Below are 24,260 nucleotides of genomic sequence, written 5' to 3'. Positions count from 1 at the left end.
GGTGCTTAGTCACATGGTGAAGGCACTGAGAGATGGCAGTGGCAGTGATTCATTGGCTGCTTAGAGAGGAAGAGAAGGAGAGAGAGAGGGAGCATGGTGGGTAATCATTGCCCTTCTTCTTACTTCAGGCTCTCACTTATTTGAAGGGCCTTTTCGCCTGTGCTGCAGTGCAGTAGCCTAGATTCCAGAAATCAGCGTTGCACCCACATATCAGATGTGCTCAGCCGGGCTCTGCTCTCGGCTCCAGGGGCTTGTCCTGTGTGTGTACTGTATGTGTGTGTCTGTGTTTCTGTTATTAACTTTGGCCCATTTTTTTGTCAGCCCTATATTCTTTTTTGGATAGTAAATGTGCATATGCAGAAAGTGAGTGTGTCTGCTTAAAGAAAAAGGAGCAGGAGATCACAGCTTTCCAGGACTAAAAGGAGCAGTGCCGCAGGGTTTCCCTCAGGTCACCCACAGACCAGGATTAGGTTGGGTTTTACTCCCAGCCAGCGGCAAGAACTCCCTTCCGATGACAGCAGCGGAGAGAAATGAAACAGGAAATTATTTGGCCCTGATCCCTGTACTGGATTTAAATTTGGATATGAGACAAAGTGCCCTCCCCTGTGGAACGTGTATTACACTCTGTGTGGATATGAAAACGACCAGGGAGATAACATCTCTTTTTTTTTTTTTTTTTTTTTTTTCTTTTTGAGGATTTAATCAAATTTATTATAAAACAATTTTTCCTAAACCTGCTCCTGTAACCATTAATTACCACATTATTTTTTCTATTCTAATCCGTTAATGACATTCAGTAAGTGGTTATAAAAAGCATATTCTGTGTTCTAGTTTGGTTGTGTAGCCAACAGCTGGCAGGTCGAGCACAGAGCATGTTTCCCATGGTTTAGGGTCACCTTTGTGTCCCCCATCCTTTAGTGACATACTGCCCCCTACTGGTTGAATTACACCATTACTAATTAAAAGAAATGAGTCAGGAAAAAAAAAAAAACTCTAACCTCTCGGCACAAATATCCCGACAGATGCAGGAAAAGATGCAAAATATTTCTGCATAAGAAGTGAGAACGAATGTGTGAAGAAAAACACCACCCAACCTTTAAGTAGAGACGTTTTTAGTTAGCAGACTGCAGACTGATTAACAACCTCAAGTTAACATTTTAATGTTTTTTTTAATGATAACTATAAAAAAACATGTACATTATGATTGAGAACCTTCCCTCCTAATTAACATTGTTAACACTCGTGCTACACGATGTGCAGAGCTAAGTGCAGCTTCATTAAATAAACAATTACTCAAGCCGAATATGCAAATTATATAAATGCATCATTGGGTTTAATTCAAATAACCTGCAAAACATTTTGAGTTTATGCTGTTAACCTTTTTTATTATTATTATAAGAACATTATTAGATTATTGCGAGGCTATTTAGCTCATTGTTTAATTGGGTCAGTCTGTGGTGAAGTACAGCATGTCATGTTTAAATGAATTAGTCGACTGTTTCAGCAGAGGTTTTTGGGTTTTTTTTAAGTCTATTTTAAGGTTTTATTTGAATGTATTTGGGAGTTTGATAGAGTAAAAAAAAAAAAACCAGAGAGATGGAGTAATAACTTTCAGGAAAGGAGACTCAGGTCGGATTTGAACCAGGGGACGGCCACTTGAAGGATTCTAGCCTCTGTTCATGTGGCGTGCAGACGAACCGCTATCAACCCCACAATACAGGGATTTAATCTAAGTCAAATACATTTAAATGTTTAAATATTTTAAATGCTAAATAGCCCCAAAAAAAAACACAGAAGTTTTTAGAGTATTTAAAAATGTATTGCTAGCTTCTCAGGTCACATAAACTGTGAGTTTGTGGCCCATTTGAACTTCCTTTTTTATTAAATTCAGGCCCTGAGTTAGCTTTTTAGCATTATGTCTAAACATTTCATTTTTTGTATTGTTTTCTTGATGCACTTCTTCTTTTCCTTCGCCTGCAGGTCAGACGTCTCCTGTGAAATCTCTCAAACCAGTAAGTCTCATTTAATCCTTGTAATGTCTCCTCTTCTCTGCAGGGTGAGCATGCAGATGTTCAGACTGCCTTTGAATGATTTAACAGAAGTAGTTTATGATTTGTCTTGCTTACCCACAACCACACCACTTAGAGTGTGTCTGTGTATGTGCGCTGGTGTTGGCTACATTATTCAGTGAGCCCACATTAGCCTGGCTGTTTATTTCTGGAAGTGCATGTGGGTAAATATTCTGGCTCCTGGCAAACTGCAGCAATCAGAACATCCTCCTGCGTATGGGTGTTTAAGACGATACGCCATGTTCACCAGCTTGTTCCTGTGCTGCTCCTGCATGCGTTACACCCTGCTGAAGAGATGGAGCTGAGGCAGCAACAGGCGTGCTCATTGGGATTTAGTGTTCCCGCACAGAATCCCAATGTGTAGTCACACGATAAAGGAGTCTTTCTTTCCTACAATTTTCTTGCTCCTGCTACATTTCTGGGGTCTAAATAGTTTGTATGAAATTGTGAAAGTATATCCTACAAGGTTTAGTGCAATCATATTTTACACATGCATAGGCTACAGTTTGTCACTGCACTCTAAGTTTATGGTTTGTGAACCACCATTTTAAAGTTTTGGCAGTTTTGTGGACATATGTGGATGACAGGTTGGATATGCTTTGCTACGTCTCTATCCAAGTTTACAAGTTGCCATGGAAACCACAAGAAAGCCTCACCTGAAATGAAAAAAATGATTTATTGAATATTTTACGACAAATTCAGAGCGTAACTTACCAAACAAATGGAGATGTCCAAATAGGAAATCAGCTACTTCTAAACTTAATAACTTCCACCAGGTGGTTTCATCCTTTTCGACTTCATTTTCCAACCAATTTCAGTTTGGGTTAAGGCCTCTTTGCTTTTATTCTTTTATTTCTTGGAGGGCGTTGTAAGCCTTTTTTAATTTCAGAGATGACATTAGCCTCTCTATATGGACTGTGCACACTAACCACTGGCCTAGCGGCGCCCACTTGGAGGCCTTCACTAACCGCTGGGCTAGCGGCGCCCACTTGGAGGCCTTCACTAACCGCTGAGCTAGAGGCACCCAAGGCCTCCTTCCCTTCTAAACCAATAGGCTACATCAGTGAGATATAAAATCAACCTGCATTGATCCCTGTTTTACTGTTTCTGTGTTGCAGTGCACAGCTCCCATGTCCCAAGCAGCATCCCAGCCTAGTCCTCAGCAGGCCTCCCACCCACTGCCCCATCAATCCCCCCATTCAGTCCCCCAGCCCGTCATGCAGGTGCAGCGGCAGGAGATGATCAGCAGCACAGAGACCCTCGGTCAGCCGGAGGTTCCCCCGAATCCGCTCGCTTACTCTTCAAACACCCTGCGCTCAACCTCGCCCAAACCGGACGCATCAGAGCTCTACCTCAAGTCCAAAGCCCTGATGGACAGCAAGCGTAAGAGTCCATCTATAAACACCAAGCAGCAAACGTTTCAATAAATGATTATCCTTCAATGGAAATAAATAATTCTGTCATGCAGAGAGTTTTTATCTGACCGAGTAAGCTAAATATTTTAGTAAAAAATCAGCTGTTGTTGAATTACATTTTCCTCTTACTGATGAAATGAAAATCAGTTTTCCCTGGTTCTTGACTGCAGGCTCAAAGCCCCTGCATTATGCAATACACATATCTCCCAAATGCCAAACAACACACACACACACACACACAGCATAGCTAATGTGCTTTGTCTTTCATGGCTGTTCGAAATTTAAAGAAATCATTTTCTTCTTGTTATTCTTCTTGTTCTTGTTCTTGTTCTTGTTCTTGTTCTTCTTCTTCTTCTTCTTCTTCTTCTTCTTCTTCTTCTTCTTCTTCTTGTTCTTCTTCTTCTTCTTCTTCTTCTTCTTCTTCTTCTTCTTCTTCTTCTTCTTCTTCTTCTTCTTCTTCTTCTTCTTCTTCTTCTTCTTCTTCTTCTTCTTCTTCTTCTTCTTCTTCTTCTTCTTCTTCTTCTTCTTCTTCTTCTTCTTCTTCTTCTTCTTCTTCTTCTTCTTCTTCTTCTTCTTCTTCTTCTTCTTCTTCTTCTTCTTCTTCTTCTTCTTCTTCTTCTTCTTCTTCTTCTTCTTCTTCTTCTTCTCCTCCTCCTCCTCCTCCTCCTCCTCCTCCTCCTCCTCCTCCTTCTTCTTCTTCTTCTTCTTCTTCTGCTTGGTGATGTAATCTTCCTCTTCTTCCTCTTCCTCTTCTCCTTCTCTTTGCAGCTCAAAATACCAAGGAGCTGGACGTGTTTATTAAAAGGAACCAGGAGTCGGGCTTTGGATTCAGAGTCCTTGGAGGCGAGGGCCCGGATCAGCCGGTAAGTAGCATGGTCCAGTGGTTAACATCCAGGGTTGACATGCTGTTAGAATACCAAACCCTCAAACTCAAGAGAGCATCAGTCAGACCCTTAGCTTATCTATGTTTGAGCTACAAAGGGTTCCTTTTATGGGAATGAGTGTTTTTTTTCCAATATTGGTCCAACTTTTGAACATTTTTAAATCAAATAGATTACATCACCAAGCAGCCACTCACTATTGAATTTCAGCTTTGACTCGCGATTAGACGTTTGAATAATTTAGCAGCCATTTAAACAGCAGAATCAAAGTACAATAGCTTAAAGTGTGCCTTATTTTCTCACTGACGAGCCCGTATTCTTATCCTTAAGTAACATCATTACGGAAAGGAATCCTTCTGTTTCTGTCCAACGACGACTCATGCTTCCATCGCCTTCTCCTGCAACAACTCGCCACTTACTGCGAGATTTAAGAGGGAGATTTCAGTGTCCCCAGAGGAAGACCTCTGCTGCAAGAGAGAAAACACCAAAGAACAACATTGCATTACATTACATTTAGTTGGCTTCCTTTCAGTCAGTTTTTAGTCACAAAAAAACCAGTGAGCCTCTCCACACCTACAAATCCTGCATTTCTATTGAAGCTACTGTGATTGTGCACAGCTGTGCCAACATTTACGACTTCCACACTTAAATAGGCTTTTTTTTTCACTATGGCTATAGGAGAAGAGGGAAATAGATTGTCAAAAAAAAACATCAAACCCCTTTTTAGCTCTTTAAAGAAAAACAAGCATTCAATGCTCAGAGCAACTGAGAGGATTTCTGCTGATTATTGAACATACCTGGTTATGCCAGATCAATCCTCATGTTCACTCTGGCTCGGCTCAGCGTTTAAAGTTGCTCTTTTTTCACCTCCACAGGTGTACATCGGAGCCATCGTGCCACTAGGTGCAGCAGAGAAGGACGGGCGCCTGCGGGCAGGGGATGAGCTGCTGTGTATAGATGGCGTGCCAGTGAAAGGCAAATCACACAAACAAGTGCTGGAGCTGATGACCAACGCCGCCCGCAACGGCCAAGTCATGCTCACAGTCCGCAGGAAATTGTCACACACAGGTGGGTCGGTCTGTTTGAGCTCCACGTTTCAGCAGCACATATTCTTCTCTCTTTCAGTTTGCTGTAAGAGGACCTTGAGCAAAAGCTTTGATCTCGGATTCTTTTTCACTAATCCCTTTTAAGGGTGTTATTCTTCGCAGATGATTTCCTGAGAAGAAAAGTGCAGTTTTGAATGACGGTTCTTATTTAAATTTAATCACAGAAAGTGATTCAGATTTTTTTTATCCACCAAAAAAAAAAAAAAAATCAAATCAAATAAAAATGTGCAATTTACTCCCTGAAGATTGTTTGCTTTATGTTTCTCTGTCGAGCCAGATTGATCTTATGTGAAGGGCAGTGAAGAGAAAATCGGCTGATTTACATCTCAAAGGATGAAAAGAAAAATGCTGAGTTTTCAGTTTTTTTAATTGCACAAACCCCTGCTTGCATGCAGACATGTTTACCACCACAAATAGCCACTCTGTGAATAATACAAGCACTTTTTGAAATTACTTTAGATTTGATGTATTGCAACAACAGCTTTGTTCTCGTTGCTGAAAAATAAGCATCAATCATGTTTTCAGCTTTATGCTTCCAAAGCAGCCATTCAGTAAAAAACGATTTCCCGACACCGGCTGACAAAACAGGAACTCAGCAAAAACAAACAAACAATGAAGAGAGATTGAGGTAGATAAACTTCTGAAAAACAAATCGTTTAAGGCTTTTATCCCAAGTACAGAGTTGGGATTCTTTCATGTTGAGTGTGAAATTAAAAAAGGGGAAATGGTTGATCTCGGTAAGGAAGCTGTGTTGTATCATGTTGATCACTCAAATGCACTCATTTAACACCTCTGAAAAAGAAATACAGTAAATATAAGACAAGATGGTCACTCAACTGTAAAGTAACTTCGCCTGTATAGTACTTGCATCACCTCTTGACACTGTGATGATGCTTAATGTAATCCATAGAACGCCCTCTGCTGGTGACAGAGAACTGCTAGTTTAATAAAATGAAATGAAAATGAATGGTGAATAAGTCTAGGAATATTGGCATGTATCTGTGATAAAATCAGACGATGCCAATAGTCAACATTTAAAGAACCTTATGACCATTGTCATTTTTTACGGATTTTGAGCAAAATTTAAAGACCGTAGCTAAAATGAACATTACCACAAAGATGTAATTACTACAGTACGGAAGTATAAAACCTGTCCCAAATGTGTGCCTGTAAGCATCCCCACATGTTTCTGTGCATTGTCTTCTGTCAGATGACGAAGGTGGAGAGGAGGAGAGCAGTCAGCAGCCCCATCACGTAGCGTCAGCCCTGGTCAACAGCTCGCCCAAGACTCCTCGTGGAGAGTTTCCCAATGCCGTCCAGCCCGCTCAGACGAGCCGACCGGAGTGCTTCGATGTAACTCTGCAGCGCCGAGACAACGAGGGTTTCGGATTTGTCATCCTCACATCAAAGAACAAGCCCCCACCTGGAGGTCAGACACCTGAAGCAGAAAATGCAGCTTGTGCAGATAGTGTTCATCGTACAAATAAAAAGTAGATTTTAAGCAACCTTAAAAAAAAGTATTCAAACGTACAGCTGATGTCTCTCTTCCATGAGGTTTTCTCTTCTGTTCTGGTCATCAGCCTTGATAGAGGAATGACTCCAGGAAGAAAAAACATCTCCATTATTGAATTGGTTTTCGTAAAACTCTCTTCAGAAATTCATTTTCCCCAGAGGATTAAACTCCTTTGATCCCCAGACTTTCCATAATTAACCACTCGAAGCAAAGTGTTTCCCATGTCCCCTAAATTATTCACACTTCTAGTTGACTGCTGCTAAATCTTGTACAGATGTTCAAGATGTATTCTGCTGACTCTGGTTAACCTCTGACATTTAATTGAGCGCTACCATGAAGTTCAAATTTCATTTTTTCAATAAAAAAAAACAAACAGAACTCAGAACTAGCCTGCGTGTGGTGCAAGAAATGTTGCTTTTGAATCTCCTGAGAAAAAGGCACATATATCTTGAGATCCTGAACATAAAGTCCAGCAACTCTGCAAAGGACTCTTTGGTCGATTAATTAATAACTCAAAAAGTTCTGTGAGTCCCATGAGCTGTATTGGGGTTAAGAGCTACGCAGGAAACATAAGCATGCTAGCAATGTCAGTGATGAGTTACAAATTATACATGTGAGCATGTTAGCATTGGTGTTAGCATTATTTTTTTTACTTTATAAGATAAGATAAGGTAATCCTTTACTCATCTAGCAAGCGGAGAAATTTACAGTGTTACAGCAGCAAAGCAGGATAGCAGGAGAAAATCACACAGTGCAAACAAAATTAAATACATACAAAAATATAAGTGTAGAAAGAAAAAATATGCATAAAAACAATAATCAAAGAGCTAGTAAAAAATATGCATCAATTAAAGAGCTAATTGCTATTGCTAGCATGATTTGTATGTCTTTCCCCTGTTAGCCATCATTTGGTCCACTTGTATGACACATTACTGTGATTCTTTATTGGATGTTTTTTAGCAGCTGTATTTTGACTAAGGTGGCAAACAACAGCTCTCCTCACTAACCTGATGTCATTGTGTTGAAAGTTATATATTAATCTTGGGTTTATATCATTAACGCTGCTTTAGCGTGCAAAGAAAAAAACGGGTCTGAATGTCTCACTGACTGCCTTTCCCTGTTTCAGTTATACCTCACAAGATTGGCCGCATCATTGAGGGCAGCCCTACAGACCGTCTAGGTCAGATGAAGGTGGGCGACCGTATCTCTGCTGTCAACGGCCTGTCCATCATGGAGCTGTCGCACAACGACATCGTCCAGCTTATCAAGGACGCCGGCAACACTGTCACCCTCACTGTGGTGCCTGAGGACGGTAGGTTGGCGCAGAGAAAGTCCTGTTAAGCTGATTTCCAGATAAAACATCGGGGGTTATTTTCTGGGATTGAGTTAATGGGAATAAATGGGAAAAAAAGAAGGAAAAAAAAGCAGATAACAAGATGGAACTAAATGAGTTTGTGCTATGAACTGTGTTTGTACAGACAGCGCTCCTCCATCTGGAACAAATTCAGCCAGGCATAGCCCCTCAGCACAACACCGAGCGATGGGCCAGCAGCCTCCCAGCTACCAGGACAGGTGCACGAATGTACACACACACACACACACACACACACACACACGTGAACACGAGCTTCACACACGCATTCCTCTCAAGCAACGAGCCCACTCCTGACAGTCTAATACAGGTTCTGCCACATGAACCATAAATTAGCCCCAATCCTGTGAAAGCAGGCTCTGGTGTGTGCTTCTCTGTGGCCACATTACCATCTCCTCTAGCTTGCACTCTCATCATTATCCAGCAAAGACAGAACGTCCCCCATGGTCAGTGTTTGGACTGCAAAGCCGAGAAAAAAAGACGTATAAAAAAAGGGGTCTCGGTTGCTCTTTGATCTCCTTTTATAAACAACATTACCTGTGTCAGACTTTTTTAATCCTACGCTGCAGCGGCACTTCTCACCCGCTCTGTTTTACCCCTGTGTTCTCCCTTCACACCGCTCGGCCCCTCAGTCCGTGTCTCAGCTGCACCCCTCCCTCATTTACGGATAAATCTCTTGACACACGCCTGAGGTCAGCCAATGCTCGATGCGAGCTGAGGCTGTCAGCTTGGCTGGCATGAAGTGTGTAAAGCCTTCTCCATGCCAGAGCTGCTGAGCAGGCCGGGACTCTTCAGATAATATGTCAGCAGTGCTAAGTTTCCACAAAGGCATTGTAATGAGCTCTGCGAAGCATTAAAGTATGCCCCCGTTACTGTCACTGACCCGTTAAAGCAACACAGCGCTTTGAAAGAATTAACGTTGGTGTCTGTGTATATATATATTTATAACGAAGCTAACAGAAGGAGGCTCATGCTGCTGTTAAGGAGCCGTGTCAGTGTGTGGATCATACCGGAGTGAGCACAGAGAGAGAAAGAATGTTTTTTTTTCTCTGTTCTCTTTACAAATTGAGGATTCATTATTTTCCTGAGCTGTAGCTCACAGACATGAACGACTGCTAACAAGACACACACACACACACACACACAGAAGCGGGTGGAATAAAACACACATCACCTTGGATACTGAGTGCACATATTAGCATGCACTCGATTCTCTGCAGCAGAGAATCGCTCTCCTCGTGACTTATCACAAATCTTGTTTTCCATCTTCTTTTAAATTTGATCCGAGATTCTGCACAAGCTGCATTACCGTCAGCAATAAAAAAAAACAACAACCAGGTACTCAAAGTTAAAAAGAGGAGAGGGGTTGGAGGGAGAGTGGAGGATTCAGCGAGGTCGAGCTGTTCACCAAAACAGCAGGTGGTTTCGGTTAAATACCGGTGCTGAAGTGCGACATCTACTGGGACAGAATTCATTCTTCCTTTAAAGCACTTTGAGGTCGTCTATGTGTGAATTGTGCTTTTTGCATTTTGTCTTCCCCTGTGGACAAATAAAGTTTTTTTGAATTAAATGTACCTGTACTTTTTATATTCATCGTACACGCATGAACTTTATCTGCTGATGAGGAAATATTTGATGTCATATTGTAATAATAAAAGAACACTTTGGACTGGAGATGTATTTCATATTTGCAGCAACGTTGAACACATAATAAGATGCCTACAATCTTTCCTGGTGCAGGAATGGTGACACAGATGTCCGGAACTCTCTCCTGTTAAAGGAAGGAACACTCATAACTTCAGGTCCCAAGCAGGTGGGCGACATATTTCTGTTTTTTTTGCAGGACCTGACTTGAAACTGGAGCGTTTATGCTCGGTGTAAAAAAGCTCACGTCCTGCTGCTTGAACTGCAGGGCTGTTTTGTGGTCGAGCTGGAGCGCAGCCAGCGGGGCTTCGGCTTCAGTCTGAGAGGAGGGAAGGAGTACAACATGGGCCTGTTCATCCTGCGCCTGGCTGAGGAGGGACCTGCTCTCAAAGATGGAAGGATACATGTGAGTTTATTACCCGCCTCTGTCCTCACCGTGAACTTTACTTTAAACTACTGTGCACTTTTGAACTTTAAATGAAACTGATAAAACTCGCTCAGGGGGGGTTTCCAGTCTTATACTGCAGGGACTGGATTTAGTTTGATACAAAGGAGGACTTAAATCATGTTTTGATTATAAGGGGAGCTCGGGGGTTATGTGGAGTGCCGTTTCACTGCAGTTTCTTTTTGTTTTCAGATTACTTTTTTTTTTTTTTTTTAGCGTTTTCTGCTAAATTTAAGAAAATAGATGAAAGAAACACGGAAGAAAAGAAGGTATGACATCCCACAAAGATCCATCCATTATCTTTACCGCTTTTCCCGTTGGGGGTCGCAGGGAGGCTGGAGCAGATCCCAGCTGTCATTGTGTGTGAGGCGGGGGTACATCCTGGACTGGTCGCACAGTCAATTCCCCACGACGCTCCTCAGATAAAATGAAGATTACGTGGCTGCCTTTACGAGTCATTCGGTCAACCACAGCGTTTTACACTGTTGCTAGGCAACCCCCCCTGCGACGAAGAGCCAAGTTGAAAGTCAAAGTTGAACCCAAGGCACTTCTTTTAAACTATTTCCAAACAAATGTTGGCTGTTTCATTGCAGTGGATGAATATGTGGGGAGTCATGCTGACATTTTAAATCTCAAACCTCAGCATTTACAAACAAATGAATCCTGAAAATAGCAGAATTTGGGTGCTAAAAGTCTCGAATTCAACCTCTGAAATTTTCCTCCGGCAGTCTCCCCTACTGTTTTATGAGAGCTTGCACGTCTCACAGTTTGAAAACATTTTGTCTCACCCGCCCTTACTCTCGCTAATTAAAATCTCAAGGACCCCCCCGCCCCCCCCCGCCTTGCTTGTGACTTGTAACGCCACATCTGCTTTACAGGTTGGAGATCAGATAGTCGAGATCAACGGTGAGGCCACGCAGGGCATCACACACACTCGAGCCATCGAGCTGATCCAAGCAGGAGGCTGCAAAGTTCATCTGCTGCTGCGACCCGGTCAGGGCTTGGTCCCGGATCCCAGTGAGTGCCCGCTGAGAGCTGCATGCATGAGCACACATTGTAGATTTGAGAGCAACACAGGAGCATATTAAGCATACATACTATCCAGAAGCTTTTGTGTGGATAGGCTTGATAGCAGGGTGCTGACTTTCTTTATTCTCATGCATGTGTTGCAAGCTTCTCTCTTGACTTTTCTCTCCTCTCATTCTGTCTCTCTACTTCTGTCTCCATCTTCCTTTTGTGCTCTTTATCTGCTCCGGTTTTCTTCACCGGCTTGGCTGTCTGTTTTTCTACCTATTTATCTTTTCCTTCTATAGGTCTGAACTCTTCTTCCACCCTGTGCTTCTACATGAAACCTGAGCATCACTAAAGGCCTCACTGCTTTTCTTGGTCTGTCCCTAATAACCTTGGTAAACCTTGTGCTCCTCATCCTTCTGCTTTTAAACCTCTCCTTTTCAAAGTGATTCATCCGCCAGATTTAAGTGTCCTCCTCTTTCCCTTCTGTCATCGCCATGATCAATCTGAATGAGATCAGTTATTTGAGACAGTTAATCCTTTAGTAACTACAAGACGAGTTACTTTTCCCCTGGGCTGAACCAAAGCAGTGAGTCCTAGAAGACTGAACAGGAGTGCTGGGAGGCTTCAGAGCTCCGCAAGTTTTTTTTTAAGTTTTTTTTTTTAGGGTGTTACAGAAGCTTGGTTGCCACTGAACACACACCTCATCCTAAGCTTGAATGAAGATAGAGACCTGGAGAAAGGTCCTTAACTAGATCATAATCACTGACATGTGGTTATGAACGGCTCCGTGTGCGTTCACTGGCATCGACCTCTCAATCCAAAGACCCCATCGGAGTGAATTTCTACGAGTTGTTACTCTTAGAATTCCAAAATCTCATTTCAGCACCTCTAAGTCCATCACTCTTCTTTTTTCTCTCTCTGGTTTTTTCTGCTACATATATCTGCTCTCGATCGCTGCCGTGCAATTCTTATCAGCTCGGGGTGGGGGGGTGGGGGGGTGAACGCTAACACCTTTTCCATTGATGGCAATGTTGTCAAATGATGCATATCTCAAACATGGCAAATATTTCGAAGGATACTACAGAGGGTTATTACACGAAGAGAGCAAGGTTTTCACTATATTCTGGTATTTTTCTCCGACTGCATGTTTAAGGACCTTCGTGTTGATTGCGTGATGTTTTAGCTTATGATGAGTTTTGTTCAGTTTGAAACGTAGACTGTGTAAAAAGATGGACAACATGTCAGTTCCCTCAAAAGTGAGGTCAAAATATTCAAGGCTCCCCCTGCTGGCTGGCTGGCTGAAGTCAGAGTCACAAGCTCCGCCTCCCTTCATGTAAACAGGTGGGACAAACTTTCCACAGCCGAGAGTTTGTGCTTCACACTGACGTTAGAATCTGTTCTGATGTTCATTGTGCCGCGCTGAAGAATCTCTGTCCTCTCATTGGTCTGCTGCTCAGACTAAGCGCCACATGCAGGGGTTAATTTGGCAGAACTTTTGCACAAGGGGAAGATTTGAAGAAATGTCGACCATCTTTCTATACAGTCAATTCCTGGAACCTTTTCTTACTTCCTGTTGCTTATTTTTTAGGTTCGAAGGACAAAGTTACCATTCCAACCTCAAGCTTTCCCAGACTTTCTGTATCTGAAGGGCATTCATCTCCAGTGTCTCCATCCACTGTCTCCCTCTCTACCTCCGAACTGTCCTCACCCAAAACAGCGCCCCCTGACGAGCACTTGGGGGGAGATTCCTGGGCCTCTGGGTCCCCTGGGTCTGGGCATGAGCATGGCAGGCAGGCTAACCGATCAAGAGGACAGCAGCTTTCTCAACACAACCAGAAGCGTACCACCAGTCCCAGCACCCAGGCCAGAAACGCAGGCAGGAGTGACTCCAAATCCGCTAGTCCACTGAGAGGCAATGATGGGCGGGCAGATCTTGTCGAGTGCTCCCTGAGCCCAAGAAAGACAGAGCGAGGCCACAGCGGATCTCTGGAGGATATGAGCAGAGAGAGGAAAGCCCGAGGGCAGAGAGATTACCGGTCCTCTAGCCCAAGGAAGACCTCTAAGTGGGAACAAGATCCTGCTGTGCCTGTGAAGAACCTGGTGGAGCCCCAGAGCCCAAGGCGTCCAGCCGGCCAGCAGCCCAGTAGTGCCTCTGGAGAAGGGAAGGACTGGAGGTACAGAGATGAGGATGCAGCCTACTGGCAGGAGAGCGGAGACAATGGTTTAGAGACCAGTGAACGCCACAAGAAAAGCAAAAGAGCCGAACAAGACGCAGCGTCACCAAAACCCCATTCCCAAACGCACATGGAGTCGGCGGGGTTCGGTGCTGACAGCAGCACCTTGAACCAGAGATGGGGAAGAGAAAAGGAATATCAGGAAAACAAGCAACTTTGGCTAGCTGAGGAAGCAAGTAGAAAGGACCCCAGAGGTTCCAGCAGTAGCATCCAGGATCCCAGCATAAACGGGACCAATACCAGCAAGAAATCTCAGATCACCCCTGGTCCCTGGAAGGTTCCAAGTTCTGCCAAGATCCAGTCCCAGGTGGACACAGCATACGCAGATGTCTGATTATCTTCCCGGGACTCTGTGCATCTAATTAAACAAAAGCTGAGCCTCTTGAAAATATGAACTCTTAGAACGGAAGGATTTTTTTTTTCTTTTAGCAATCCCGGACAAAGCAGACCACTGTGTAACCAGCATCATAGCTTCTCATTGCTTTTTTTTTTTTTTCACCCAGTTTGCCTCGGTCAGTTTGCATCGATGATGTCTGATCTGACACGCGTGCTCGTACCTCCACGAGCATTCGTACCGTGTGGATCGTTGGTTGTGAGTGTGATTCGTTTTGGATGTGTCATTGAAGTCTATTTGGTGCCAATCAGGGACTCCGGTTCTAAAGAAGCTGCTCTTGTTTGCACTCGCTGTGAGACTGTTTGTGGGTGATAAGATGAACTGCTCTCCACGCTACCTGTCTCGATGAAGGATACGTCTTTTTTGATGCTCTGAAGGTTTAAAACTTAATCATGCAATCACTCGGCTTTTCTTCCAGACAAGATTGACTCACTGTTCCTGGCACTGATGGATGTACGAATACACAAAAAAAAAAAAAAAAAGTTTCCCTTCAAATCAGCTGCAAAAAGGGAGCCTGCGAAGTCATCCACTGTCTGTCTCTGAGAGAGGGATGAAGGTTGAGAACTGTTTGTGTGACTGTATTCGTGCACATGAGGAAGGCTTTCTATCCGCTTATCAAAAGGGTCGCCAGACCACCCTGCAGCTTTTATATGCATCAATCAGCAGACCAGATACTTGTGGTTATACTGTAGTTCTAATGTTTGTTACTTGTGTGTTGATAATGAAGCATAATGTAATTTATGGAAATTATATGTAAACAAACCTGTTAGTACACAAAGTCATTTCATCCTTGATGTGGACTTTATGATAGAAATAGAGTGTGTAGATAAAGCATCACCATTTCAAACGTCAACACTATCAAATCGGTAATCTATACATTCTGTTTCTGAGCCTTCAGTTTACTGTAAAGAATCATGCAAGCCTGATTCATAATGCCGTCTACTGTTAGCAGCTCTGTGTTTCCAGTCCTCCGCCTGTGTGTGTATACAAGAGGACAAGTAGGCCTATGTATATTAGATATCATGTAGCATTGACTCTACCTAATCGAAAATATAATTGAACAAAAGTTATATTTAGAAGTTATGATAATAACAGAGCCTGATTGTAAAGAGAAGTGAGCCCTCTGCCTTCAACTTTAAGAGATATTTTTATCAATGTAAATGTAGGCACAAGAAGCTGATCGCTTTTCTTCACTCTAACCTCAAAATCTATTTTCGATCAAATTAGTTATTTAGTACATATTTACCCATAATGTGAATAAATAATAGTGTGCGTTTTTTTTTCACCTTAATTGTTGTTAAACATCATCAACATCATGGCTTGCTCTTTTTGTGTTAGCTATAGAGCCAGACACCAGAAGAAGGCTGTTCATTTTCTCCAACTAAAGTTGAGAAAATGCTGCCCTCTGCTGGTTGAACGTGGTGCATAATGTGAAAATTGCTTTACTGCTCTTTTACAGTTCTTCTTTTTGACATGAAAGCAATGAGGATCCAAGTCAGAGATGAAAAAGATGGATATCTCTTTTAATTTATTGGGATCACTTGTGCCCTGCTCTGAGGACAAACTAGTGTTTCATGTTGTTTCTGTGGAGTACAGTGACATCTAGTGGTTCATAAAAGTGGTCACTGCTTGAACTGTTCCTTCATCTGCCTGTTAAAGGATCTACTTAAGTAACACATGCATCTCCTGGTCTGTTAGACCACTTACTAATTTATTGTCCACTTTTATTGTTTATTTGACAGGCTACTGTATTAATTAATATTCATGCCATTACCATGTACGATACTGTGGCCTTGCATTGCTCCAACATATACAAAAAGAAGTTTTAGTTTTTACATCATGGTAGATGTTAATGTTTATAAATTGTACAGCACCTGTATAAATATTTGCCTTCATGCAGAAAAAAATCCTCTGTAAATCGTTTCATTATTTTTTTAAGGGAAGTCAGAAGAGATGATATAAAATGGGTGATATAGAAATAATCTGGTCATGGCATTCTGTTCATGCACTGATAAATAAAGGTTTACTGAATAAATGCGATTGAGATATTTGTATTTTTTTTTTATTTTTTGTTTAGAAGTGCTTGATATTACCAAAAGTATTAAACTGAATTCCTTGTATACTTTTTATTTAGGTAATGACTCACTGCAGAGTAATTCCCCCCCCCCCCCCCCCCCCCCCCCCTTTAGACTGAACATAAAAGGATCTCTTTCTGATGGGTGTTTGATGTTTAAGCATTAAGTCAGTGCTGTGCAAAAATACATCCAAGAAATCATCCTTGACAAATATGGAGCTCCAGCAGTCTGTCTTTGTGAAATGAAACCGTGTCCTCTCATAGTTGGTCCTATAGTGCAGGACGGTCCTCTTTGTGTCGCAAAAGACAGATTTTTTTTGTGATAATATTTAGGCATGGAAGGACGGGAAATAATCAGATAATTTTGTGTTAAAAGCCTAAAGTTTAAAAATACTCACTAGATTTGTTCCTTTATGCATCTAAGTATTTGAAGACAGAAGATTATTTTGTTGGTAAAATGGGGACCTGCAGTGGGGAAAAAGAGGACACATGAGGACCTGATCAAGGATTGTGTCACTCTTTAAATGATGAAATACTGCCCTCTCGTGGCGGTCGATCAAACAACTATGACGTCAGCTGGGCAAAAGTGAGTGCGTGCGAATCTGCACGCCTTCAGCACAGTAGTAACTCCTTCTCCCGTGTTGCTTTGCGACGGCAAAAACCTACATTACCCACACGCCCACATGCTACGCGTGCGCAGTCGCTTCAAAAGGAGGACACAAACTACAAACATGGCACTACAGGACTACATTTTCTTCTTGAACCTGCGCAGTAGGCATTCCGAGCGCTTTAAATGTACCGTACGTGCGAAGATGGCAGCTCAGGTGGACTTGCTCCGTGCGAGAGTAGAAGAAGAAGAAAGGCTCAGGGACAGTCTTGACAGACACACGAAGGAGAAGAAGAAGAAGAAGAAACGGGACCTGTCGCTGTCGCTGTCAGCTGTCAAACGGGAGCGGTGCGAGAAAGAAGCGAAGAAAGTGAAGCTCCATCATCATCATCATCACCACCAACACGCCGAGCACCGGAGCCACCCGCCGCACCAGCTGCAGCAGAAACCCAAAGCGCACAACTTTAACGCAGACCAACATGTCCTGCACAAACATCAGCCCAGCCACCACCATCATCCCGACCTCATCAACGGCACCAAGCAGAACCTGCAACCGTCTTTGCCTCCTGCTGCGCGGAAGGTACCGGAGCAGCTGCAGAAGAAGCGAGGGGCCCCCTCGTCCTCCGAGCCACCTGCGCTATTCACTTTCACACCCCTCAAAATGCTCAAGGCCAAAGCCCAGGATTTTAAAGAAACGCACCGGGACAAAGAGCTGAAAGTGAAGCCGAAGAAGGAAAATGCAGAGACAAATGTGAAACACGTTGAAGTGAAGAAAAAGAAAGGTGAGTTTTTATTACCTTGTGCATGTAATAAAGAGGTTGTATGCTGTGAGAAAATGTGTTTTTAGTGTTTTCAAAAATGGGGGCAGTAGCAAGAGGTTTCCAAAGAACCTATTATATAAAAAATATCAGTCCCCACTTTAACGTATACATGACCTCTTTATGTGTCAAATAGTTTAAAATACAGTAAGTATCGAACAATTATTGATTGGGTTTCTTGTTTTGAGAGACCAAAAATGTCATTGTGCATGATATTGAACAAGTTCATAACTCCTGTCCAACATTATTGTAAATCAGCGAGCTGTAATCATCTTTTCTGTTAAGTGAAGAGAATAATTCAGCCTCTTGTAAACATTAAATGCAGCCTGCTCCTCTGACCTACTTCTGCACCTGTAGAGCCGAGGCCCAACAACGAGAACGTGAAGTCGCTGACACTGGAGGAATATCTCCTGAGGAAGAAGAAGAGGAAGAAGAAGCACAGGGAGGAAGAGCGCGACGCCAAAAAGGTCCGACACACGCACAACAAGGCGGTGCAGACGGATCCAGCCCTGAAGCTTGAGAACAATCGGCACCCATGCAGGGACCCCGTTGACGCCCACCAACCCCGCCTCCACCCTCTCAAACTGGAACACGTCCCCTTCCTCTCCCACCAGGATCACTCCATCCGCAGCTCCTGTCTCCAGACGGGCACCTACGGGCGCTTCATGCATGTGGAAAGGCAAGCCAACGGTGGAGGGTCGGTTCTGCACGCCTACGCCGATGAGTTGGCGTGTCTGAGTCCGGCTCAGATGGAGTGTTTCGCACAGGAGTTTCTGGAGCTGGCGTTTGCTGAGAGGCCCAGAGGTGCAGCCATCTATGCGCTGGCGGTGGTTCACAGTGCGGCTGCTTACCTGCCAGACTTCCTGGACTACTTCGCCTTCAACTTCCCCAACACACCGGTCAAGATGGAGATCATGGGCAAGAAAGACATCGAGACAACCACCATTGCTAACTTTCACTCTCAGGTACGTGTGACCGGCACTGAAAAAAACCTGCATCTTAATCACAACCCAAATCCTATTTGTTTCAACTTGTGATCAAATTATCACTCACTTAGTGGTGATTTAAATAATCTTGTACGTTTCCTTTATAAATTTGATCAAAGGTATTTCTACAACTGTGCCCAGGTAGTCTAGTGAGTGAGCGCCCCATGTACGGAGCAAGCGAGTTCAAATCTGACCTGTGGCTCCTTTTTAAGATCATTAAAAAAATGATCTTAAAAAGAATTCTAATTCTAAACTGGTGGACAGAGGGGGAAAAAAAGTCAACTTCTGTGTTCATCAGTTAGTAAAACATAGTCAACCAGGTAAAGTTGCCTTTGGACTAAGCTTCAATTCCACTTCTTTGCGTCCTTGATGCCAGTTAAATAGGCTAAGAACAGGACAGCTTAGCAAAGTCACTTTGCACCTCGTACACAGAGGCTATGATAAATTATTACTTTCATTTTTAATCATCCGATGTCTTAGAATCAATTAGTGATTTCTTAAATCTTGAAGATTGATACCGCTTGTTGCAATTCATACAGTGCCCTCTGCTGGTGACAGCCAGGAAAAATACTGCCAGCGTAATCAACTAAAATAAATAAACGTTTTAACTGGTGGATAAATCTCGTAATCTTGACGCGTTTGTGTGATAAAATTAGCCGATACAGATAGTCAGACGATGCGCTAATATCGGCTGACAGATGGATCGGTCGGACTCTACTCCTGCTTGAGTTGTTAAACAAAGGTTCAGTTAAAATAGACAGGCTTGAGTTAGCATGCTTTTGTTTAGAAAGGACGTTCTAAAACTTTATTTTGGTGTCATGAGTTCAGTCATGGGCTTCATGATGTCATGTGAGATGTCATGGAAACCTTTTTTTAAAACTAATTCAAACTTTGAGGAGCACAGATTATCTTCACCTTTTTAATGACATGTAGAACGTTTAACAGTTTTAAACCTGTATATTATGTTTATCAGTGGATGCTTAATCCAAGTGACTGACATGTTACGTGAGTACTTTGGTCCTGTAGGCAGGAATGACTTCAGGTGTTTTACCACCCAGTGCTTGGCTCAGTCTAAAGGTTACTGTTCAATATAAAACCTGCTGCTGTTCTTAAATGGATCAAATGGAGCCGCGTTTGCTCCGCACAGAATAATACACACTCTTTATGCGCGGCAGAGAGAGGAGGAAAACACAGGCCGGGATGTTTGCATGCGGGATGTTAGATGTGCAGAGAGCTCAGCAGTGTTCTGTGCATACAGAGGGAGAGCAGCCTGCGTTTGATCACTTCACCACTCGAGCATCCACAGAATAAATTGATGCTGTGAGAGCAGAGTGACTGCTGTTGTTTCAATGCTGCACTTTACAGGTTCAATGCTGCACATACACGTGCACACAGAAGGCCTTGCTCTGGTTACATTCGAGAAACCTTTTTATACAGTAACCTGCAAACAGATCTCCAGACAACAGTAATGATCTGACAGGATATCATGACATGTTATTTGTTGTTTTCAGTTAAACAGACAACATGTGTGTCTCCTCGTCCTAGGTGAGCCGGACGTACAGTTCAGGAACGTTCCGGTCCGGACCCATGAGACAGATCAGCTTGGTTGGAGCCGTGGACGAGGAAGTCGGAGACTATTTCCCAGAGTTCCTCGACATGCTGGAGGAGTCGCCTTTTCTAAAGGTCAGAGAAAGATTTGTTCATTTGAAACGTTTGTAGTGTAGCTCGATTAACGACGTGAGGCCACATCCTGCTGAGAACAGCATGTTTCTGCCAGTACAAGCCGCAAACTCCACTTGAACTGAGGCCTCGCTGTTCTTTTCATTTCATATTAATAATGGAAAACTAAATTGCACATAGTGTGTTCTGACATGGCTGCTGGTAATCAATAAGTTTCATGAAAAACACATTATCGTTCCTAATTTAAACCCATTTGTATTGTTTTTACTGGTTAAAGTAACAATCACTCACAGCCATGTTCAGGAAATCTGCATAACTTTTAAACTCACAGCTGTGTGTGTGTGTGTGTGTGTGTGTGTGTGTGTGTGTGTGTGCGCGTGTGCGTGTGTGTGTCCCCAGATGACTCTGCCATGGGGAAGCCTCTCCAGTCTCAAGCTGGACTGTCGCTCTCAGAGTGACGACGGGCCCATCATGTGGGTGCGACCTGGAGAACAGATGGTTCCCACTGCTGACATGCCCAAGTCTCCTTTCAAAAGACGCAGGTACGACCCCAGCAAGCACAGCGTCCGCGCTCTCAACGCCACGGCAATCATGGGACCGGGTTGGACGGTCATTTTGTAAAACATCAGATAGTGTTTGGAAGGTTGGGCTCCTATAGGTGGACAGAATGAGTGTGCTAAAAGAGGCGGGTGAGATTTGTTCCAGCTTGAGTCCGACGTCTGGGAACGTCGCAGAGAGCGTGACTTAGGAATAATGGTGGCGTAAGATTTTCAAAGGAGTGGTTCTGAAAGTTATGATATGGTCCCCCTCTTTGAAGGCTCATTGGAAAACAGAGACTGTGTGGGTGGCTCCTCAGGTGAGTTAGGAAATTATGAGGCCTTAGTTTTGATGCAATAATTTAACATTGGTGCGATTGTGGTAAAGTGAGTTTAGATCCGAGCTGTTCAAAGTAAGGCCCGACCAACATGGGACTTTCACAGCCGATCTATGTATAATGGAGACAAGATGGTCATTCAACTGCAAAGTAACAGCACATGTGAATTACCACTTGACACTCTGGAGTGTAATCCAAATTGCGCCCTCTGCTGGGAGAAAGAGAACTGCTGGTGTAATACAAAGAAATTGTGTATTATTGGTGCATAATTGCGATAAAATGAGGCGATACCTCCCGTCACTGGATACACTCATATCGACTTGATAATATCAGCTGGGTGATTAATCGTTCAAGCTCTGTTTCAAATATGGGAAATACTTGATCTATTAACAGAGATGATGCCCTACTGTTTCCAAATATCCAAAGAGTCTTCAGTGACAGACTGGACATTTAAGCAACATACTGTAAGTACGATCTTTTTGCGTAGATCAATGAACGAGATAAAGAATCTGCACTATCTGCCGAGGGCCAGTGAACCCCGAGAGGTTCTGTTCGAGGACCGGACTAAAGCCCACGCTGACCATGTGGGACAGAGTTTTGACTGGCAGAGCACGGCTGCTGTAGGAGTCCTGAAGGCAGTGCACTTTGGAGAATGGTGAGTATCTTTTCTGTTTTAAAAGAAGTATACTGAACGTAACAATGAATGCTGTAGTAGTAATAATGCTGTAGGGGGAAAAGTTGACACTTAAAGAAAGTGGGGGGAAAAAACGTTATCCAAGTGTTTTAAAGGAGAAAAAAATAAATACAAGGGGCGCCGGTGGCCTAGCGGTTGATGCTCGATCCACTGTCCTGTCTCTAAAAAAAAAAAGGTATAAAAAGCGCAAAATAAATTTAAAAAAATGGTATAAACACCATAAAAAATCGACTGGAATCACAAACAAGCTCCTCCAGATAAGTGAGACTTTAAAAATGGCAGTTTGCAGCTCTGTTGGACTCACACAAGTCATCCAGATTGTGAGAGCCGTGACTGTAAACGCTTTAACACCCAAGTAACAAGTTAGACCTACTCATGAATGTTTGCAATGATGTAAAAGTGCAGCTTATCACAAGGAAAAGATTGTTTTTGGTTTGCATAACATTAAGTTGTCAAATATGTGGGGGATTCATGCTGAGTGACCAGAAGCGGTGAAAACCTAACCATTGGATACTTCAGTGTGAGCGACAGATGCGACATGCTGATGTTCAAACAGGAAGTGTTGAGAGTGTTAATAAGATCCACCAGGGGGAGGAAAATCACAATGAGAAGCAAATGTGTATTTGTGTCTTGTTCAGTTCTGGGCTCTGCAGACCTCGGCGCTCATTGTTGCTCGGTGTCATTCGTTCAATTGTTCAATAAATATCTTTGCAACAGAGAAGGTCGTCTCTCTGAAATCATCTAGGATACCTCAGTGAGCTGTTTGTCTTTTTTGTAACGTGTCGCAGGAACAACCGACCTCGGATTACTAAAGACGTTGTGTGTTTCCAAGCCGGGGACTTCAATGAAGTTGTCCAGATGCTGCAGCTGGATCTGTATGAGCCTCCTGTGTCTCAGGTGACAACTGGAATTTAGTCCGATACCTGGAATTTTTGTGTGTCTTGTCTCAGGTTTTTTTTTTTTTTTTTACTGTCAACGCTATCACACCTAACTCGCATGTGTCTTCATGCAGTGTGTCCAGTGGGTCGATGATGCCAAGCTCAACCAGCTAAGAAGGGAAGGGATCCGCTATGTGCGTGTCCAGCTCTGTGACGACGACATCTACTTCATACCGAGGAACGTCATCCACCAGTTTAAGACGGTGTCTGCGGTCTGCAGCCTGGCCTGGCACATCCGCCTCAAACAGTACCACCCAAAGGAGAGCGTCAAGGAAGAGGAGCAGCAGCCCAATGATCTCAGCCCCACCTCAGGACGAGTCTCTTTTTCTTCCCCCGCCCGGCCCGACACCACGGTAACCCCGTGCGCACGGCAGCAGGGAGACAACATCAGAGGAGGCGTGGCTAAAAATGAAGAACCAGAGTTCCAGAGGCCGGCAACACCTCCAAAGGAGCCTCAGCCAGCCCCTCCACAGCCAACCAAATCTGCTCACCTGCCACGAACATACCAGAATCCTCACCTCTCTTTGGAACCAATCCACTCCGGATGTACGCCATCAAAAGAGGCCTCTCTTCCTAATCTCAGCCACACTGCAGAGTTCCCCAAATGACCCACGAGCTCTCTTTCTCCTTGAGTCGTAGACTTGAACTGACCCGGCGTCCGTCACGGAAGCTTTTCAACTTAAATTATTCTTCACAAATTTTTAAATCTTTAAATGTTAACTGAGAGTTTTTTTTGTTTGTTTCAGCAAACATATACTTGGCTTTAATGTAGGACGTAGGATTTTTTTTTATATATATATATATATAGCACTTTAACTGGAACTGTCCTCGTTCTCATTTGGAAGGTGTGTGTCGTTGTTTGTATCATGTAACAAAGAAACTCTTATTTGTAGACTGATAAAACAAGTTGCCACTCCTACAAGAAGAGAACATTTTTTTTATTTATTGTCCAGGCTCGAATGGTGGACTTGTTCGATGACATGATGAGAGTTTAATTTGCAGAATGATAGTTCACATTACTCTGGAAGCATGGTACTCTCATTTTACTGTTTTATTTATTTCATTGACAGAAGCATCTAAATTAAGTGTTCTACTGACTGTGTATAAAGATGAACAACGTCTTCACTTTCTTCTGTTGTACAGAAATAAAGCCAAAACACCCCCATGTGACGGGAGCTGAAACATAGAGCTGGTGAAGTCAAGTAAATACATGTGAATCATTAGTCTTCTTGATATTGATACCATTATCAAGTCCTTAATAAACCAGGTCTTTATAAATACCACTGTCAATAGTTTTTGTTTTTATTATTATTTGGTGGAAAGACAAGACCAGTAGGACGTTGCTCTATATTCGAAAAACAAAACAAACACATTTTCCCTCCAAAAACTGAATTTATTCAAGTTTCTTAACAAAACCTAAATGTCCCTCTCTGAAGGGATTTTGATAATGTAAAGCCCAGTGCTGTATAGAGCCAGGCATCGATCCCCTTCCCTAGCCAGAG

At 43.1% G+C, this 24,260-nt stretch overlaps 2 protein-coding genes across 3 annotated transcripts in view; both read left to right on the top strand.

Moving 5' to 3' along the window:
- magi3a (membrane associated guanylate kinase, WW and PDZ domain containing 3a) overlaps positions 1–16,137 on the top strand; it is a 127,840-nt gene extending 111,703 nt beyond the window's left edge. For both annotated transcript variants that reach the window (XM_079358828.1, XM_079358827.1), the window contains exons 11-21: positions 1,981–2,012; positions 3,188–3,452; positions 4,253–4,347; positions 5,241–5,433; positions 6,682–6,900; positions 8,111–8,296; positions 8,463–8,556; positions 10,097–10,169; positions 10,269–10,406; positions 11,324–11,462; positions 13,048–16,137. In XM_079358828.1, the coding sequence (XP_079214954.1) occupies positions 1,981–2,012; positions 3,188–3,452; positions 4,253–4,347; positions 5,241–5,433; positions 6,682–6,900; positions 8,111–8,296; positions 8,463–8,556; positions 10,097–10,169; positions 10,269–10,406; positions 11,324–11,462; positions 13,048–14,027 (2,414 nt within the window). In that variant the 3' untranslated portion in view covers positions 14,028–16,137. The remainder of the gene's footprint in view (positions 1–1,980; positions 2,013–3,187; positions 3,453–4,252; positions 4,348–5,240; positions 5,434–6,681; positions 6,901–8,110; positions 8,297–8,462; positions 8,557–10,096; positions 10,170–10,268; positions 10,407–11,323; positions 11,463–13,047) is intronic.
- Positions 16,138–16,827: 690 nt separating this feature from the next.
- rsbn1 (round spermatid basic protein 1) lies at positions 16,828–24,036 on the top strand. Its single transcript, XM_079358627.1, has 7 exons — positions 16,828–17,550; positions 17,944–18,551; positions 20,118–20,255; positions 20,652–20,794; positions 21,614–21,781; positions 22,609–22,717; positions 22,833–24,036. The coding sequence occupies exons 1-7, from the start codon at positions 16,845–16,847 to the stop codon at positions 23,364–23,366; spliced, it is 2,406 nt and encodes an 801-aa protein (XP_079214753.1). The 5' UTR covers positions 16,828–16,844; the 3' UTR covers positions 23,367–24,036.
- The last annotated feature ends 224 nt before the right edge of the window (positions 24,037–24,260 follow it).

The sequence above is a fragment of the Symphodus melops genome, assembly GCF_947650265.1.
Source record: "Symphodus melops genome assembly, chromosome: 13".
Classification (NCBI taxonomy): Eukaryota; Metazoa; Chordata; class Actinopteri; order Labriformes; family Labridae; genus Symphodus; species Symphodus melops.
Note: the sequence above shows the minus strand (reverse complement) of the source record. Positions and strands in the feature narration are given on the sequence as shown.

What these genes read in the sequence shown, in the direction of transcription:
- rsbn1 (XM_079358627.1), top strand. Translation starts at nt 16,845, where the DNA reads ATGCTACGCGTGCGCAGTCGCTTCAAAAGGAGGACACAAACTACAAAC. An exon ending in AGGAGTCGCCTTTTCTAAAG is followed by an intron (nt 20,256 to 20,651) that starts GTCAGAGAAAGA and finishes GTGTGTCCCCAG; the next exon opens with ATGACTCTGCCATGGGGAAG. An exon ending in ATGAGCCTCCTGTGTCTCAG is followed by an intron (nt 22,718 to 22,832) that starts GTGACAACTGGA and finishes GTCTTCATGCAG; the next exon opens with TGTGTCCAGTGGGTCGATGA.